Source organism: Thermobia domestica, chromosome 2, assembly GCF_964235325.1.
Source record: "Thermobia domestica chromosome 2, izTheDome1.hap1.1, whole genome shotgun sequence".
In the NCBI taxonomy this organism is placed as follows: domain Eukaryota; kingdom Metazoa; phylum Arthropoda; class Insecta; order Zygentoma; family Lepismatidae; genus Thermobia; species Thermobia domestica.
The window spans coordinates 182,467,060-182,485,971 of record NC_137455.1 but is presented as its reverse complement, the minus strand read 5'-3'; the positions used below and the strand labels follow the sequence as shown (position 1 = coordinate 182,485,971).

General features: G+C 35.2%; 1 protein-coding gene across 4 annotated transcripts in view; it reads right to left on the bottom strand.

Annotated features, from left to right (window-relative positions):
• The window catches only part of Edc3 (Enhancer of mRNA-decapping protein 3), a 61,279-nt gene that overhangs the window by 29,816 nt on the left and 12,551 nt on the right, over positions 1-18,912 (bottom strand). For all 4 annotated transcript variants that reach the window (XM_081748167.1, XM_081748171.1, XM_081748170.1 and 1 more), the window contains exons 2-4: positions 18,483-18,656; positions 14,822-15,027; positions 9,070-9,218 (exon numbers count right to left, since the gene is read on the bottom strand). In XM_081748167.1, coding sequence (XP_081604293.1) covers positions 9,070-9,218; positions 14,822-15,027; positions 18,483-18,646 — 519 coding nt within the window. In that variant the 5' untranslated portion in view covers positions 18,647-18,656. The remainder of the gene's footprint in view (positions 1-9,069; positions 9,219-14,821; positions 15,028-18,482; positions 18,657-18,912) is intronic.

The following is an 18,912-nucleotide window of genomic DNA, read 5'->3' as shown; positions in this document are numbered from 1 at the left end:
AAAAATAATTTGTAAGAGGTATCAATTACCATTCACAAACGTTGTGAAGTATGACTTACACATTTCAATGGTAAGTCTGACAGTTCTCACTTTGATAGGAAACCTAGATATAGAAAATGGCTATTATCAAAGTTTTCCTGAACTATTCCAAATTTTTATCCTATGCATTTCTGATAATTTAAACTTGTATTCTATCAGTGTTCACATGAATAAAGAACAAGAGACGGAAAACGTTGAATATCTGCATTTGTATATCAAGTGAGTCTGAAAAGAAGGAACTGGTAATCGCATAGATTAAATGTACCACTCAACTTATATTAATTTTCATATAGAAGTAGAGGTAATACTTATTAGTAGTGTGAAGACTAACAAGAAAAGTAAAACCCATTACACATGCGAATAAATAAACTGTTAACTCATTGCCACATTTTATCACAAAAATAGAACTTAAGCGCCCGAAAACGAATAAGTTAAGTGAAAGAACTACTATTTCAAATTTTCCGAAATAACATGAACACATCAAATATATTTAATTATATATATATATATATATATATATATATATATATATATATATATATATATATAGATAGATAGATAGATAGATAGATAGATAGATATATTACGTTACATTACACAGCACACACACACAATCAGATAAGCTAAAAAGTATTAAGCGTTTTGCACACGAGGTGTGTTAGTGTCCCAAATCTTAGGTTACATGAGTTACAGCGGGTCAGTCCTAATGTCATTTCACAGTGGACATCCGCAGTTGACATGTGTGCAAAAGATGTTGGATTTCTTACGATGAGACGAAAGGTACTTAGCCTTGAAGATAAGTGAACTTCCCGCAAAACTGCGCTACATCTTATTTCGAAAAAGGCGTAAATGCTGTGCAGGTCTGTAAAGTAATTTGTGTTGTTTATGGGCAAGATACGTTATCAAAAGCAACAGCCACAAGATGGCTCAGTCATTTTTCTTCTCGAAGTTTCTATGTCGAAAATGCTGCTCGCAGTGGGCGACCAATCAAAGTAAAAGCGAATGATATTCTAGAAAAAGCCCGGCATGTCCACAGTCCTGCCTCCACTAGTTCTGTTTAGCAGTATCCAGTTTCCTGACGCGCTGTGGCATTTCAGTGACGACATTTTACTGATACTGGCCGTTCATGAAACCTGCATTTCAAAATCTCGCTAAGCCAAGATATTAGAAGGCTGTACGACGAAAACAGCAATCTTCAGCAGATATTCATTACAATTCATGTATGATAAATTTGGAGATAAATTCAAAACGAAACAAATAATAACAATATACTTAGTTATATCATAAATACTGTCACAACGTTTGGAGTGGCGCTGTGGGCATTCGAAGTGATACAGTGCTCCCTGCCACCTGTGTATAAAGCGGAAGATACATGTAGTGTGTGTTTAACTGTTCATGACATACGTTGATATTGCACTGAGTTCTGATGGAGTGGAGCGATTACGGAAATCGTGAAATGAAAATGAAATCTTTAAGTTTTACGTCCCACAGTTATTCCGGTTAGGCTAAAGGAGACGGTGATGATGATTGATGAGTGAAATGGTGGAATGAAGAAAGTGGGAGGAAACGGGAGAACCCCGAGAAAACCCACGAGCACGGTGTTTGTCCACCACAAAGTCCACACGGCGCGAGCTGGGATCGAACCAGGGACCCCAAGCACCGGAGGTGAACGCTCTATCACTGAGTCACCGCGCCCCCATACGAAAATCGTGTAGCAGTCCACTACACAAAGTCGGGAAGACAGCAGGTGAGATTTTCAACCTCCTGAAACCCCTACAAATCAGCAAGAGATTCGTGTATCACACCATACAGCGATACACCGAGTCTGTAATAGCAGCTGACCGCGCAAGGAGTGGCAGACCACGAACGGTACGAACCCCGCAGGTCCAGAAAGCAGTTGCAGCAAGAATTCGAAGAAATCCTGTTGAACACAAAGTGTGATGGCTGCTGAGATGAACATCAGCAGAAATTCTATGTTTCGTGTGCTCAGGAGTGACCTACATCTACGGGCGTATAAGATGCGGACTGGTCACTTTCTGACCCAAACATTAATGTCGCAGAGGGTCCTTAAATCAAAGAGACTATTGCGGCATTACGTCAATAATCTACACAGAAAGATTCTATTCACTGACGAAAAGGTGTTCACAATTGAACAGTTCTACAACGCCCAAAATGACCGTGTGTATGCCACGTCATCTACTGCAGCTGCTGAGGCAGCTCCAAGGTTCAGAGGGCACATCATCCTGCCTCAGTGATGGTTTGGTGGGGAATGAGCTACTCAGGCACAACCCAGCTACATTTTTGCGAACAAGGTGTTAAAACATCTGCCAAGGTGTACCAGGACATAGTGCTAACACCTATAGTGAAACCACTGTCTGCTACCATGTTCCCTGCAGAAAGGTGGACCTTCCAGCAGAATTCCACTCCAGGTCACAAAGCGAAAACAACCCAGGAGTGGCTAGCACGGAACGTCCCCGACTTCATTTCTACCGCTGATTGGCCTTCTAGAACCCGGATCTTAACCCGTTGGACTACAAATTTTGGGCAGTCCTTCAGGCAAAGGTATGCTATAAACGGCATCCATCTGTCGACAGTCTGAAACAATCCTTGGCCCGAGCAGTGAACAATTTTCCCATGGACGTGGTGAGTAATGTCATTGACCAGTGGCCGGACAGACTTCGTACCTGCATCAAGGCCAAGGGGGGACATTTCGAAAAATGATTGGTGCCTCAGGTGTACAACATATCAATGTAAAACATGACCAAAATAAATTGCCTTGGTGTTAATACTCTCTGTGTTGTTCACACAAACTTGTGACAGTTTTTATGATATAACTAGGTATATATGCTTTATGGGCTTTCTCTTGATACAATATACAAGTGGTATCAAATTAATATACAGACTTACTCATAACAGAATATCTTACTAATTAAATAAGTATGTAATTTTTGTGGTCTTTGATCTTAAGGATGAAAAAGCTCAAAATGGTCACTTTCTGCCGCAAGACATCGTCGACAACGAAGTAGAACAGAGCGACACACCTACTGTGTTGTTTCTAATGGTATATACCAGAGCCAGCTACGGACCAAAGATTTTATTATTTAATTTAGGTTAATATTAGTTTTTCTTGATAATATTTTATTTATTTATTTATTTACGACGTTATTGTAACTAAAACTTAACCTTAATAACAAAAAGAAGGCACGGTGGCTCACCTTTGGTGCCATGGGTTCTAGTTCGATCCCAAAAGTATCGTCCCCCGAGGATTCTGTCGGGGCTTTCCTGATTCCTTCCACATTCTTTTTCAGAAGTATTGACTTCATATACCATCCATCTCCTTTAGCCTAAAATGCATAACGTGGGACGTAAAATAGGAAGTTTCGTTTCAGAACCTTCGTAATAACGAAACGTCGTCTTCGCTTGCCAATAACGTTACCCTTAATACCGTACTTGTGTCAGTAAAAGTTGAAATGATGCATAACAGTATCAAAATAAAAGTTATACAGTTAAGATTTCGTTACGTTATATTTGCGCAGTAACTAATAGCATATATATTAAATGTACATTACCTTAAATTAAAGCTTTCTTACATTTTATCAACTGGGCATGGGGTATTAGAAAATATTAAAATACCAGGGAAGTTTGATAGATCACAAAGAGCGGCTTTATTGAGAATAATGACAACAATGTTAATAACGCCTATGGTAGTACTTCAAATATTGACGTATTACTTGTGCAGCCACTGTATTTGGCAATTTTAAGAACGGCGGAAAATTACTGACTAAAAAAGGGACGAAGCGATGGCATATCCCCACTTTTAGATGTAATGAAAGTCACGAAGACATTGAAAATTTTGTCTACAGCAAATGATAATCTTACTGGTAAAAAATCGAATGAGGAGGATATATGTAATGTTTCCAAACATTAAAGAAAGGCTAGAAATTGAAGAATATTTAACTGGAAAGGAGTAACACAATATCTAGTAGGACGTGGACCTTTCAAATTCACACATTGCAAACTACAACTTTTAAATAATGAAATGCGATTGTTTGATAGACATCACTCTCCCCAGTATATAATATTCGAGTGCAGAAAAATTATACTTGAAAAACAAAATAAAGCAACAAGAAGAAATCTGAGTCTGTAATTCAACATAGTATGTCTAATTTTCCCCCTTAAGTTTTTTCGCTTCCTCGCGTATATTGTGTGTTTATGTTGCCAATGTACGTTAGAAACAATGGAAAATATTTCATGGTGTGTAACAATGACAATCGGATAGTATTTAAATGTAATAAATAATTAATCCATTGTTGGAGCGTGAAATTTTAAACTACTGCTACTCCTTTTACTAAAAATATTTTAATTAATGTAACATGATAAAAACCCAGCTCGAGGTAAGTACTAACTATGTTGAGAAATTCATATCAATTGGTTCAACCGCCGGGTCATCATCCGATTACAAACAAGATTACATTCGTTTTTATTAATATAGATACATACCTCTAACAATAACTTTTTTTTTTATATTAGTACAAAGCATTTACTTAAGACAATTAAATAGTTGCTAAGAGTTCAATTTCTTTTATATTAAGTTACTTGTAACGATGGCAAGATATATCTATTAGATTTTGTTTTAAACAAGGTTGCTAGTGTAAACTTGGCTGTAAGATTAGTTCGGGATAACAGAGGGAAGGGGAACAGCGCCAGGGAATAAGACTCTCTGCAAAGGAAGATTCGATGGTTGATTTAACGTTAGTGGTATCTTCCTCAGATTTCTTTCTTCTTTGTAATTTGCAGGCCATGGGTGATGAGAACCTAGAACAATCAATAGGCATTTTCTCAGGCCCGGCACATTACCGAAAGATGGCCAGCACTATAATACGAGGCCAAACAAGTTAACGAATCTAGAAATTCAAGCAGAAACGTTCAGAACAAAGAGTTTTAGAAAATCCCATATACTAACAGTGAGTAAATTTTATAATTATCTACTTTTATGATAAATTACTCATCTAGTGATTCTAGTAAAATCTGACATCTCAACAAAACTGGCTAATAAGAAGACGTAACTTTTCTTTGGGAGGGGGGGGGGGGTGTTTGATTTTGACGAATAAAATCCCTAAACTAATTAATTAATACATTAGTGGCAATTCTATCTTTGGTCAAATAGTTACAAGGAAGGTAAGACCATCTGTTTGTAATAGTAACAGGAATGTGTTCGTGAATCTGAAAGCAAAAAAAAACTTTTGGAGAAATTGCTGTCAAAAAGTGACCATAGAAATGTATACACATGAGAGTTAAGAGCTACCTTTCAGCTTGAAAGTTTTAAAATGGCTTTAAATATCGAATGCAGGGCTATCCAAATGGCATCCCGCAAGACTTTCACGATTTGTGATTTATAATATTTACATATTTATTATTTTTTATTTATTTATTACTTGTATGCATCAATAGAATCGGCAAAGTAACTTCCGACGATCTGTATGCTTTTAGGATGGGCTAGTGACAACAATAAAGCGTTCGGTTTAATAATGTTTGAAGTTTTGAACTGTAGCTTTTTACTTATTTTTTAGTAAGTGGGTTTCTAGCAGCACTCGTCATTCCAGTGACTGACTGACTGTTGTAGTGAAATGTTTATCTTGCGATAAGCATTCTACAAATGTTAATTTTATCTTACCGTGAGTTTGTTGATTTGGAAAACGTAGAAAAAAAGTACGTACTAGTAAGTTTCCTGACAGCGAAAAGTACTCTTTCATTGCTTTTCAGCAAACTTGGTTATGAACACGCTAATTATCTCTCTATACAGGCTAAGTCCAAGTCCGAAATTTGATGCCAACTAACTACAATACCATAAGTCTCCACTTGACCAAATGGTAGATCTTAAACAAGCTTAATATGTACATGAAATATCGTGGTGTACAGGGCTTTGATCTTGAGTTATTAACCACCAAATTTGGAGTTTGGACTTTTTTGAGTTCAAATCCCAACTTTAATGGCAAGTAACTCGAGAACTAAACATCTGTACAGCATAATATTCCATATGCGTACTAAGTTACACGATGTCTACAACTATGCCAAATTTGATCAAGATTGGATTAGTATTGCTAATAGCATATCATATATAATATCCGTTCACTTAGTCTAACGCCAACTTTAATGGCCAGTATCTCGAGAACCAAAGGCATGCACCGCATAGTATTTCATACGTGTACTAAACACGTCAAGACCCACTATCATGTCAAATTTGATCAAGATCAGATGGGCTCTATTGATCGCATACGATATCTACTGACCTTGTAATTGATTTTTTTTTAACAGAAAAATCAATGAAAGACGAAAATAGAAAATTAAAATCGAGTATATCAGAAGTGGTCGGAAAATGACTTTTATAGCAAATCATATGGGTAAGATACATTTTTTTCACATGCATGCAGATTATGTCTTGCCTAAAGAACATAATATGAAAAGACAATATTAAATTGAACATAAAAGTGATCACAATAAATACGAAGGCAAGGTTCGAAGAGTGTTGATTGAAGGCTTGAAAAGAAATTGAAACAGAAAACAGGCATGTTTAGTGAAGCTAACAAGGTTCAAATCTGTGCGTTACATGCTTTGTTTGCAGTTCCTCTGAAGCTTGCGAAAGAAAAAAAGCCGTTTACTGATGAAATTATAATCAAAAAGTGCGCAGTAAAAATCGCAGTCTTTTGATGACATAAAAATTGCGAATCACTTTGAATATGTACCTATTTTTCATTAGATTGTGCACAAACGATTATTAGAAATGGGCGATAAAATGGAAAAATAAAGAAATCAATAAATGTCGTTTCTTCTCTTTGTGCTTTGATGAAAGCTCAGATCAATTTGGTGTAATTCAGCTTCTGACTTTTATACGCGACACAGAAATTTTTTTCGCGTAAAAAGATGTTAAATGTATCCTTCCTCTTCATGGCACCGCAAGGTATAAACGTTAAATAAGCAGTTAGAAAAAATTGTTGATAAATTTGAAGGTTTTTAGAAATGGTTGGGATGGTTGGGAATAAATCTGGAGAGTAAATCATTTAAAGTAAGATGAAATCTTCACAAAGACTGTCAAAACTATCAACATCAGAAGGGGCAGAAATAGATATTCTCTGACATGGCTAGTTTCGCCGATTTTTAATCACGTAATCAGAAAGTATTTCTTTACAATCATGTTAAGCGGATAGGTTTAGAAAATTATCTTCAGAGATTTTTTAACTGACAAAAGAATCTCTGATTTCCTTATCAGTTTGTTCCAACAAACATCACATGCCTAGAAGAGGGGCTTTGAAGTACTGATTTTTTTCAACATTTGATATTTTTGACATGTTACTACTGGATATCTAAATGAGATGAACATAAAACTACTACACGGAGACGAATTACTTTTTGATCTTATAGGACATACCAATGGATTCCAGCGCAAGCTTAAGTTTTTCCATTCTGTTTTAGAGAAAAATAATTTAGCACAGTTTTCAAATTGTAGTTGTGATAACAGATTTTTCTGACTTGTGTATGGATATAGGAAGCACCATGAATTAATTCAATTCGAAACTCTCACATTTTGATAAAGTGAACAAAAATAAATAAATAAAATAAATCGTTGTTTAACAACGGCTATTGAAGAAAAACCTACTAACTTATAGCTCAAATTCCATGACCTTTACGTTGACCAATTCTACGGCAGAGCGAGGAGTAGATTTCGATTTCTTCAAGGTACTTTCTAACGAACGTTTCCCTAACTTTTATGATTTTGCCGGAAAATACTATCAAAATTTGGTAGCACTTATTTATGTGAAAGTGCATTTTCCGACATGAGAGATTGTTAAAAATCGGTTCAGAAGCTGTATGGGAATTCTTCTCTTTTAAATCTACGTTCCATAATAAAATGAATGGATGGAATATCCCACAAAGCGCTGCCAGTCACTCATTTGTCACACTGAATACATATATATCACTTTTAAAATACTAATAAATAAATAGCTGTGGCCCTCTACCTTACTAGTAAACACAGTACGGCTCTCAGGTTCATTAAAATTGGACACCACTAGTATATAGCATCACAGGACTGTTCCATTTGATCTCTCAAATCTACCAGTGTTGTGGTCTCTCGGCGTACACTGTGTTCTTTACATTTCCCGAAAGAAAGAAGACTTGCGCGGAATATATCCGGAGATAGAGACGGGTACTCCGCATCCCTTCTTCTTCATCCTATTTATCTCTCAGGGAAAGTGCAATTGACAAAATTCTTCTCATCGACACGAATATAAGGTAGCACCCTATCCTGTCGATATACCTACCACATTTTCATTGTCGAAAAGCATTTACCTCCTTAAGGTACACACCATCCTTAAAATTGTAGCCTATTTGCTTTAATCACTGATATATATTGTTTTAAGCAGTGTGTTCATTAATTTGAGACAAGCTGTACAATGTGTAAATTATAATATTCCAAACTTTTCGTAAGATGAATATATTGTTAAATCCATTTGATTTTGGAAAACTCGTAAAATGCAAGTTTTCAAGTATCTTATTTCATTAGCTTTTTTTTTATTTTTTTATTTTTTAAACGAGTAAAATAATTCTATATTTCTGTGCTAAGTGTACAACGTAAGTTTTGAGAATTTGATATCATAACTATTTCAAAGCTTGTTAAACCATTATAAAAATCATAAATTTTTGCTAAAAGAAATTACTTTAACATCTGAACTGCTGAGAATTGAATTTCAGTCAACTTTCAGGCACACCTCTTGGGTATGTGGCACAGAAAAATATGGAAACCCCTGTTTTATCACAAATTTATTGGGAAACAAAAATGTAACACTATAGTGCTGTTCTTTTCCGTGCTAGTATATATGTGCTTTTATTCAAATTGAAACATGGCATCAATTTTACAACTTTAATACTTAAGTATAGAGTTGTAATAAACATAATTGGCCTTAATTTTGGTTAAGGATTTCCAATGACCCACAATACTGGAACATACTTAGTGTTGTAATTGATACTCCTTACCTGTTTATTGAAAAGTGCCAAATTCTTTTCAAAATCGAACTCTTGTTCTAAAATGTGATCTATTGGTGTTCCAAAACATGCTTCATCTCTTTCACTCCATCTCTGACGCTGCCTCTCTTTTTTACTAGGAGTTTTGTTTCCCTCAGACACTGAAATCCAAATTCGTTACCTGATTAAAAAGGCTACACAATTAAGTATTACTGACGTTAAAATAATACTACAAATACCAAACAAAAGAAAAAACTGAAGGACTCGAATCGGGTTATTTAAGAAATGACGATATATAAACATGAATACACATCCTAAATTAAAATATAGTATCAATTAAATATGTTAAAAGTCACTCTTCAGATTTCGCGATCCCTTTAAATGAACTTTTTTCTTCCTACAGGCTAATGAGACCGATCAAAATTAAGTCTTCAATTTAAAGTTACGTATTGAAGTAAACGTCATGAGAGATAAACGGGTTGGGATAATTCATCTGACTCATGTCAATCTGAACTCGGACCATGTAAGATTTTAAAGTTCGATTAAACATGTAACTTAACCTATACTCAAGCAAAATTTTACTCCAACAATTTGTCGCAACCTCTCCTATGAATATGAACTCGATAAAATCACATCGCTGATAAATGCACTGAATGCGACTAAATAACTAACAGAACGATGAAGATTAAACTATTAGAACTTTATTAAAATTCACCACTACGGTTCCATCCATCAAAACATAGTAGATTAGAACTTACGGGACTATATACAAGGAGCTGGTTATAGCAAACATCCAGTATTACCAAAGGGAATTTCTGCCTCATCCTCCTTGTAATTCGTACACTGTTCACAGACATAGACACGAAGCGTCTAGAACATATTTTACACAACGATTGTGCTAGCCATAATATAACTCGTGATATCAATATACAACGTGGAATAGGTTACCTTTCATTGCTCATGGAATACTGAAAGATTTGACAACTGATTTGAACATTTTTATTGTTTTATGCATTATAAACATATGGCGATTTAATACTTTATGATGACTTTATTGGTGAAAGCAAAAAAAAAAAAAAAAAAGTTGACTCGAGCGGGAATCTAACCAGGGATCCTTTGCACTAGGGTCGTAGATGCTCATCAAGGCCGTCACTTGATAACTTTTCGAGTCAATCTTTAACGCGCTTTCTCTCCACTTTTTCTGGTTATTGTGCTCTCCCAGTTTGTAATACTAACACTTTGAATGTGCACTACTACTTCGCGAAGGATGGACCCGCAGCTCATTTAGCAAAGTCTGCTTTCCCCTTGTAAGAAATGGTCACCTGGCATACCCTTTCGAACTTGGACACTATTTAGGGAATGATCAACTATGCCTGAATGAATGAAAATGAAAAAAAAAAAAAAAAAAAAAAAAAAAAAAAAAATCAGGTGGAAATACACCGAGAAGAAGTTATGGGGATAGAAGTGAAGTTTAGTAATCAAACTCAATAAGAAACAAATTTTAATATAGCCGCAATCAGTCAGCATCAATTGAGAGCGCAACTAAACACTTCAGACAAATGTAAGAAATAGTCGATCCGTTTGGATAAATAATCTGTTAATCATGTCTTCAAACCTTATAAAAAGTTACGTTTTTGTCATTTGCGCGCATCACATTCTGTTTTTCAAATACTTCCAATGCTAAACTTAAATCCGCTATTACTTCTTTCCTCGTGTTCACTTCCATCTGAAATGTTATATTTAGGCATAGTTGACCATCCTCTAAATTGTATCGAAGTTTTGTCAAGTTTCCAGTGGACGTCAGCTAACCATTTTCTTCCAAGTAATAAATGTATTCAATTATTCACTTCAAACGGTTCATTCGATTTCTGTAATGATCGGACAGACAATCACGAAGTCACTTTTACATATTGACCGCATAGTTAGAACTTGTGGACAACGGAAGAATTCCCCCTCAAGAGTGGATTTTTAAGGACAACGGAAGATGGGTTCACATATTTTAAAATAAGGTGTTTATGTCCATCTCTTCCTCTTATGATATATATGTTAATGAATCATAGAAACTCGACTGGACGAAATGCTAAATACGGTATGACAAGACACAACCTCGATGTCATCATTCTTAAATATTGAGCAAACGAATACAAATTGCCCCTATTCTCCACTTAATACCGAAATTTCTAAACACGACCGGACACGTACTAACTCTCGTTTAAAAAAAGTTTTTTTTTTTTTTTTTTTTTGGGGGGGGGGTACCAAACAGAACAAACATATATGTATAATAACAAGCACTGTGTAAAACCTTCCGAAGTATTCAAACACTCAAAAAAAAGATGTAGAAACTCCCACCAAAAATAGGTTATAGCAGGCAAAGTAGGCTATTTTTGGCATTATTCAATTTGATCAGTTGCTACATTTGCTAATGAAATGTTGACGTTACATGTTCTCCCTGAAATATATGCAAAGAAAAAAAAAAATATCTTTTGACCAAAAATCCGACGTTGGATACGTTAATTTACAGTGAAACCTGTCTATGTTGGCCACCATCGGTTCCATCGAAAAGTGGCCAACTTAGACAGGTGGCCAACTTACAAAAAATAAGTGTGATTTGTTTATTTTTAGAATAGGATTTCTAGTATTACTTGATTGTAAAATTTTAATAAGCAGTGCCACGACAGCTACTTACAAATAATGTATATAGAGTAATCATAAAAGTACACAGTACTAGAAAATATTTCTATAGTATGTTTAATATATGTGCATACATTTCTCTTCCTGAAAACTAGTCTGGTACATTGGATTATTTGGACTGAAAACACAATAACACGAACCACCATGAAATAGAAGCGTGTGTACGCAGTTTATTGAAATTGATATTATAGCACCCCGAGTTATTCAGATTGAAAACAAGAAAAGCTAAGTTATAAATTGAGAAATTCATTTGCAATTTATGTGACTTCTTTTCAGTTGTTACTGAATGGCGGTTCATTCTAAACGTATTTGTTTTATTCTTTTTGGCAGATATGCACATTCTAATATTGTAGTTAACTACCTCTTGTTAATGAGCTAAAAGTGTTTCCCTCGGAGCCAAAGATGTTTTAAGAAAATCTTGAAGGAATTGATATCTCAAACACTCCGCTATCTTTTGACAAGCCGACAGGTGCCAATAGTCAACAATTGAGATGGTTAGTTTTAACCTTGAGAATTTTCCGGAATTCCTAAAGCTCCCCACTGATGAGAGGAATTGATATAGCTAATGGTTTTACCAAAACAGATAGGGTAAACAAATACGTACAACCATTTCCTGAATTCCTGTACGTGCTTTTTCTTATTCACACCTTCCTTAACCACCCCTTTATGAGGGTAGTGTTCTGGCCATTGACCTCCAAGAACAAATCTTGCGAATCTATACTTCTTTGTGTACAGTCACAAATACAGAACATCTGCCTCTCATATGGGAATAAGAAAGAGTTAAGAAAAATAACAAAACATATTTTGCGTGGCCAAGATACGCAGGTAAATTTATCATTATCATCATAGGATAAACATTGCTTCAGTGTGGCCAACTTCCAAGATAGACAGGTGGCCAACTTATAGAGTAGTAAGTAACGAATGTCTTATGAGAAAATGCAGGTTCAAGACGAACTAGGCCAAGATAAGCAGGTGGCCAACTTAGAGAGGTGACCAAGTTCAGAGGTTTCACTGTACGGGAAAACAGGAGCTGGTTCAGTAAGCTGTCCCCTGTATTTATCGCTAGTTTAGTCAGTTTGTAACGACAATATTATAATCATGGGACGCCAAACTTGTGTTGCGTTCTTGAAGGTTTAAAGTTCTTAACGTCTTTCAGATTCTATCGAGGATCAAATTCGTATATTTCAATTTGAAGTTTCCTATCTATTCAAGAAACTTGTATTTCAGCATATAAGGGCAAATCTTTTTGCTAAGTTTAAATACCTTGCATTTCATTGCAGTTTATTTTATTATAACCATTGCTTAATTCTATTATAGAATTGTTCATAATGTTTGTCATATTATCTTCGACATTTTCAAGTATAAATGTATTATTTTTTTTTTCTTTTCATTTTTTTATATAACGAAATGTAATGAGATAGTGACATTTTGCACTATGCTCTTTGTTTCGTTAAGAACTAAAGGTGAGCATTTTATATCTAAACGAAAAGTAAAATTAATTATATTTAGTTCCAGAATGAAAGATAATGGAAATCAATGTGCTGACCACACACGAAACAACTGAAATACGTCTACTTGACCATAGCTAATTATGGACTACAATTAAAGAGAATTCAATTTATTTTTGAGCTGTAAACTTATCCATAGTTTTTATTAATAGTAAAATCTAGAACAGTTTTACGCTTATAAAATTCTACTTTATCTTGTTCACTTGACAATAAATATATAAATAAATATTTGCAGAATATCGAATCACACCTTAAACTGTAACCATGTTTTTCCTTTTTACTGGAGTCCTACCTGATCAATGAAAAAATAAAAAAAGTAGTAGGACGAAGATTCAAACACGGGTCACCGGAATGGGAATTCTACACGGATCCAACGAGCTACGGAACCAGATACACAAGTCGTCCACTCTATAAATATATGACGATAACCGTAAGTTCACGCTGTGAAAGAACGTTGTTTTTTGTCTTTTTATTAAGTTTTACGGCATTTCTGTAGTGTTTTGGGTTAACTGCAAAGGGAGACATCATGCAGTTATCGATTTGGTTAGGGATTGAGCTTATAAAATCTTTGAAATATTTAATTAAATCATGAGGTGATAGCAAGGAATGTGTACCGATTCCATTCTCATAGTAAGGGGCAAAAGATACTATCCCGCGGAAAACATGCATAATCTTATGTGACAGAGAATACCTAAGACTGCGATTTTAAAAATTATTTTGGTAAAACATACTAAGAACACTTGACCCTTTACCTCGAACATAACAGAAGCATCGAAGTCCACGCATTTTCTATTTTTATTGTATTTTGAAGTTTAGCGTCGGTATCTAGCACAGAGGCTATATAATATATAATCCAACACTTTAATATGGAATTCAAACTACCGTGATGCGTTCAATAGTCTTTCACCGGATATCTAACTCGGCACTTGATTTTTTGTTATGATTAGGAAAAAATTGAACTAGTCTTAACATCTGTTATTGTGTTGTTTATATACATAATATACTTGTTCTTACCAAGTTCCTTACGTTGCGAATTTCTATGGAAGCCAGATGAAGAAACCAGAAACCCACAATGAACATTAAAAGTTTTGCTAATACTTCATCGGCTAAAGAAGAACTAGGAATAAAAGAAAATATTAAGAGGAGGAAACTGAAGAATGTCTAGTCGCCGGTTGAATGTTGTGTCAGACCTTTCTTTAATATTTCTATCTCATTACTTTTTCTCATTTCTCTCACGAAGCGTCTGCGAAAGTAATTACAATTTATGCTTATTTGTGTCTGTTCTTCAGATTTCTGATAAAAAAAAATAAAAATGTCTTTTCCCGTTTCGTAATTACTTCGTTACAATTATAGATAAATATATACAATGTGACTCACTTAACTTGTTCCCCCTTCAATAACTCAAGAACTAATAGAGAAGTATGATGAAAATGTGATTTAGTAAATATATGGAGGAAAATTGTTCTTGTTTGCCGCTACGAGTTTAACATAATAAGAACTTTGTGAGGTAGTAAAATACTTCACCACCATATGTACTACTAGAAAACCGAATTCTCTTCTAATACCTGATGATCCTCGCACGCGGCCATCTTCCATTGGACGTCTAGGAGACTCTCTCAGTTGTGCACCTCTCGTGTTAGCTATGGTTTCACTAACGGTTTTGCCAGGACGTTTTGGAACAGGTTTTGTGACAGCCACAGTACTTGAAGAAGATTGTTCCGATGTTTCTTGGGCTGTCTCAATAATAGTCAGATCAACAATATCAGGAGCGCTGAAAAAAAAGTAAAATTATTACCACTAGAGGAAGATTATGTCGATTCCTTGCTTACAATTTATACTTAAGATTTATCGAGGAGAGAACTATTGATAAAAGATTACAATATTCTTCCTTTAAGGTCCATAGTAAGGATTAGTCTGTTTATAAGTAGTAAGGAACGTTCTAAATCGAGGAGAGAAGAAACAACAGAACGATATTCATAAAATGAACACATCTTCCCAGAATTATTTCTGTTGAATTAAAATTATCCAATTGTATTAATAGGTAAATATTACGTAGAACAGTAGCAAAAGGGCTTGATATGAAAGTTGCAAACTTCTCAGAACTTCAAGAAGGACATGAACTGACACGATTTTCCTACATCATCATAATCATCATACGTATTCTGCCCTTACTGGCAGGTCATTTGCAGCAGCTGAGAAGCTTCCACGCTCCACGGTCCTCCGCTAACCTCTTCGTCTTTACGTATGATCTTTCTGTTTTTAATCATCCATTAATTGTAGTCACCTTCGCCCTCTGCCTCTCTTTCCCGCCAGCATACCCTCTATGACGTTCCTTATGATACAATTGCTTCTTAGACAATGTCCCAACCAGTTTCTCTTCCTCTTCTTAACAATATCTAAAAGTGTTCTTTTCTCCCCCACCTTTTCTAACACCCACTCATTCGTTTTCCGCTCGACCCAACTAATTCTTTCCATCCTTCTCCACATTTATATTTCGAATGCTTCCAGTCGTTTTTCATCACTTTTACGTAATGTCCACGTTTCCGCCCCATAAAGTACAACACTCCACACGAAGCATTTTATGAGTCTTTTACTCAACTCTTTGTTCAAGGTCCCACAAAACAGACTTTTCTTCCTCCTAAAGGTTCTTTCGCCATTCCTATTCTTGCTTTTATTTCACATTCGCACTTCATGTCATTACTAATACTACCCAGATATCAAAAACTATTCCCTTGTTCTATTTGCTCACCTCACACTTATAAATTTGGCACAGACCTCTTCGTTCCAATCACCATGGTTTTTGTCTTTCTAACATTTATTTTCATCCCATATTCTTCAAAGCCCATCCTCAGATTTTCTAACATTTCATTGATTTCATTTTCAGATTCTGCAACTAGCGCCATATCGTCTGCAAATCTTATGCATCTAATCATTCTACCTCCTACCGAAATGCCGTCATCATCATGTAAACTCTTTTTCACTATCTCTTCTAGATGGACATTAAATAGTGTTGGCGAAAGGCAGCATCCTTGTCGAACTCCCCTTCCAATTGCACTCTCTTCCGTGAGTTCTTCCCCTATCTTTCCATTCCAAACCTATCTTCTTTAGAACTCCCAACAGCAATTCCCAATTCACGCGGTCAAAAGTCTTTTCTAGATCGATAAATACAACATACACCTCTTTCCCTTTTTCTATAAATCTTTCACCAATCGCCCTTAATAATCCAACAGCTTCTCTTGTGCCCTTACCTCTTCTGAACCCGAACTGCTCCTCCTCAACTTCATTTGTTCTTCCATATAACCTTCTGTTCGGTATTCGGAGCAAAATTTTAGCTGCATGAGATATGAGACTAATAGTTCTATAATCCTCACATCTCTTTGGGTTCGATTTCTTAGCCATCAGTATCATGATCGTCTTCAGGAAGTCTTTTGGCCACTCCCCTGTCTCATGTATTTCATTGCATAGTCGGAAAAATTCTTTCTTTCCCTTGTCTCCTATATTTTTAATGAATTCGATTGGTATATTATCTATCCCAGTTGTCTTTCCATTCCTAATCTCGGATATAGCCTTTTCAAACTCATCCCGAAGAATATTAAATCCTTTATCATCCTCGCCTACTTCATTTTCTACTTCAACATTTAGGCTACGCGGTCTCTCCCTACTCTCATGTAAGTTTTCCTACATCAGAGTTTTCAAATTTGTTTCGACTTAGTTTCTACATCGTTAACAACTCATTTCACTGGGTTCACTTGATAAAGCCATTTTGTCCAGTCAAGGGTGTCCACGGAGAATAAAAGACGAAAGTATGGAAGAGATTAATACATAAATATTTGTGGCGTTCCATTTAATTCTGTATATATATATATATATAAGTATATTGTATTGTATAGTTTGTGTCCCGTTTTTAGTAGCTCTTTAAATTTTCGAATAAAGTAACCAGACGTGGTCAAAAGTTTTTATTTTTTTAGTTAACGTCCCACAATTGAGGAGTTTGATGTAATAAGCGTGTAAGTAAGTTTACGCCCTTTTTGCATCAAACGCATTTGTGGCTTTTACCATGCTTGTTTAAACTCCTGGTAACATTTCAATTCAATATCGGAATAAAATACTGCATATTACATTGTTTTATGTAAGGAAAAAACACTATTTAAATTTTCAACATCGTTCTTCTCGAACTGCATGTTTCAGACTTACGCCCTTATTGCATCAAACTCCTCAATTATGCTTCGAAGCTAAGGGAGACTGATGATAATGAACGAAATGGCGGAGTAAAGAAAGTGGAAGGATACGGAAAAAAATGAGAAAATCTAAGCAGCATACGGTGTTTGTTCATCAGAATGCCCCTTTGGCAGAAGCTGAGATCGAACCAGGGACACCACTTACCAGAGGTGAGCGCTCTACCACTAACCACTGCCGTCTCAAATCAATGAATTGATAACACTGTCTGTTTATGAACATTTGCGTTGTATCAGAAGAAATAACATTTCAATGATTTATTACAACTGTAATTTTTAAACTGTCGACTTTAAAGTAAAAAGAAAAGGTTTAGTCAATGTTCAATTTTGATGAACTTTAAGACGCGAAACCAGGCAAATTTCGGTAATATGAGATTTTTTACCACACAATATACATACCACGAAAAATCGTAGTTTACCACTGTGTGAATGTTGCAGCTATTTCAGACACGTAACAACCAAAAACATTGCATATAATTTCGTATGCATCTAAGGCTCAAAGCTGTCCGTGGGTAATTTTGAACGAGAATTACGGGAGCTGTGAACTAGAATTTTCTTTGTGTTAAGAAAATTCTGATGGTTCCCGACTGTGACTGTTTAGGTATGTTATAAACAATTAGTAACTTTCATTTTGTATACATCAAACTTAAATGGGGAAACAATACTCAAACGGTTCCTTTTTCAAATGTAATTTTGATCCTTACTAATTTATTTAGTGTTTTCAGGTTCCAAAAGTTGTGGAACAAAAAGAATGAAGTTTATATTCTGTACATTCAATTACCTTACATTGTCTCCACAAGAGACACGAACATTACTCCTTAATTTTCTATTTTGCTTCCCTTTGAAAGCACCCTTTACACACACCTTATTGTAACCAATATATGAATTCGTCTAGAACAGTCTATAACTGTAATTAAAGAAAGAAATTAAATCAAAACATGCTATATACACTCAAATAAAGTTAACAGGAATCGTACAGTATTAATATTACCTGATAGTAACTTCTGAGGATGGGTACGGAAATCCATTTCTAAACACTTTTGTTAGAGTCAATGTCTGCTCTTTAGGATCTACTTTTAAGATTTGACCTTGATAGGTTCCTAGAGACTCGCCACAGTTCACTGAAACTGCATACCCAATCCACTGTTCCGTCATTCTTATCCGTCTGCAAAGTAGTGAAAATAATTGTAAGTGGACAATACAAACTAGCAAAATAAATATTTAAATATTCCTTGTCTGAGTAATTTAAGTTTCAGAATGAAACGAATTTTTAGTTCAACATTTCATGGTTATAATTAATAACTGAGCAATAGGAACACATTTTACACTAACAGAAATAAATAATCTTTCAATAACTTACGTTGCAATCTTCACCGGAGCATATCTATAATAATGAGAAATTTTAGGTACTACAGTAACCT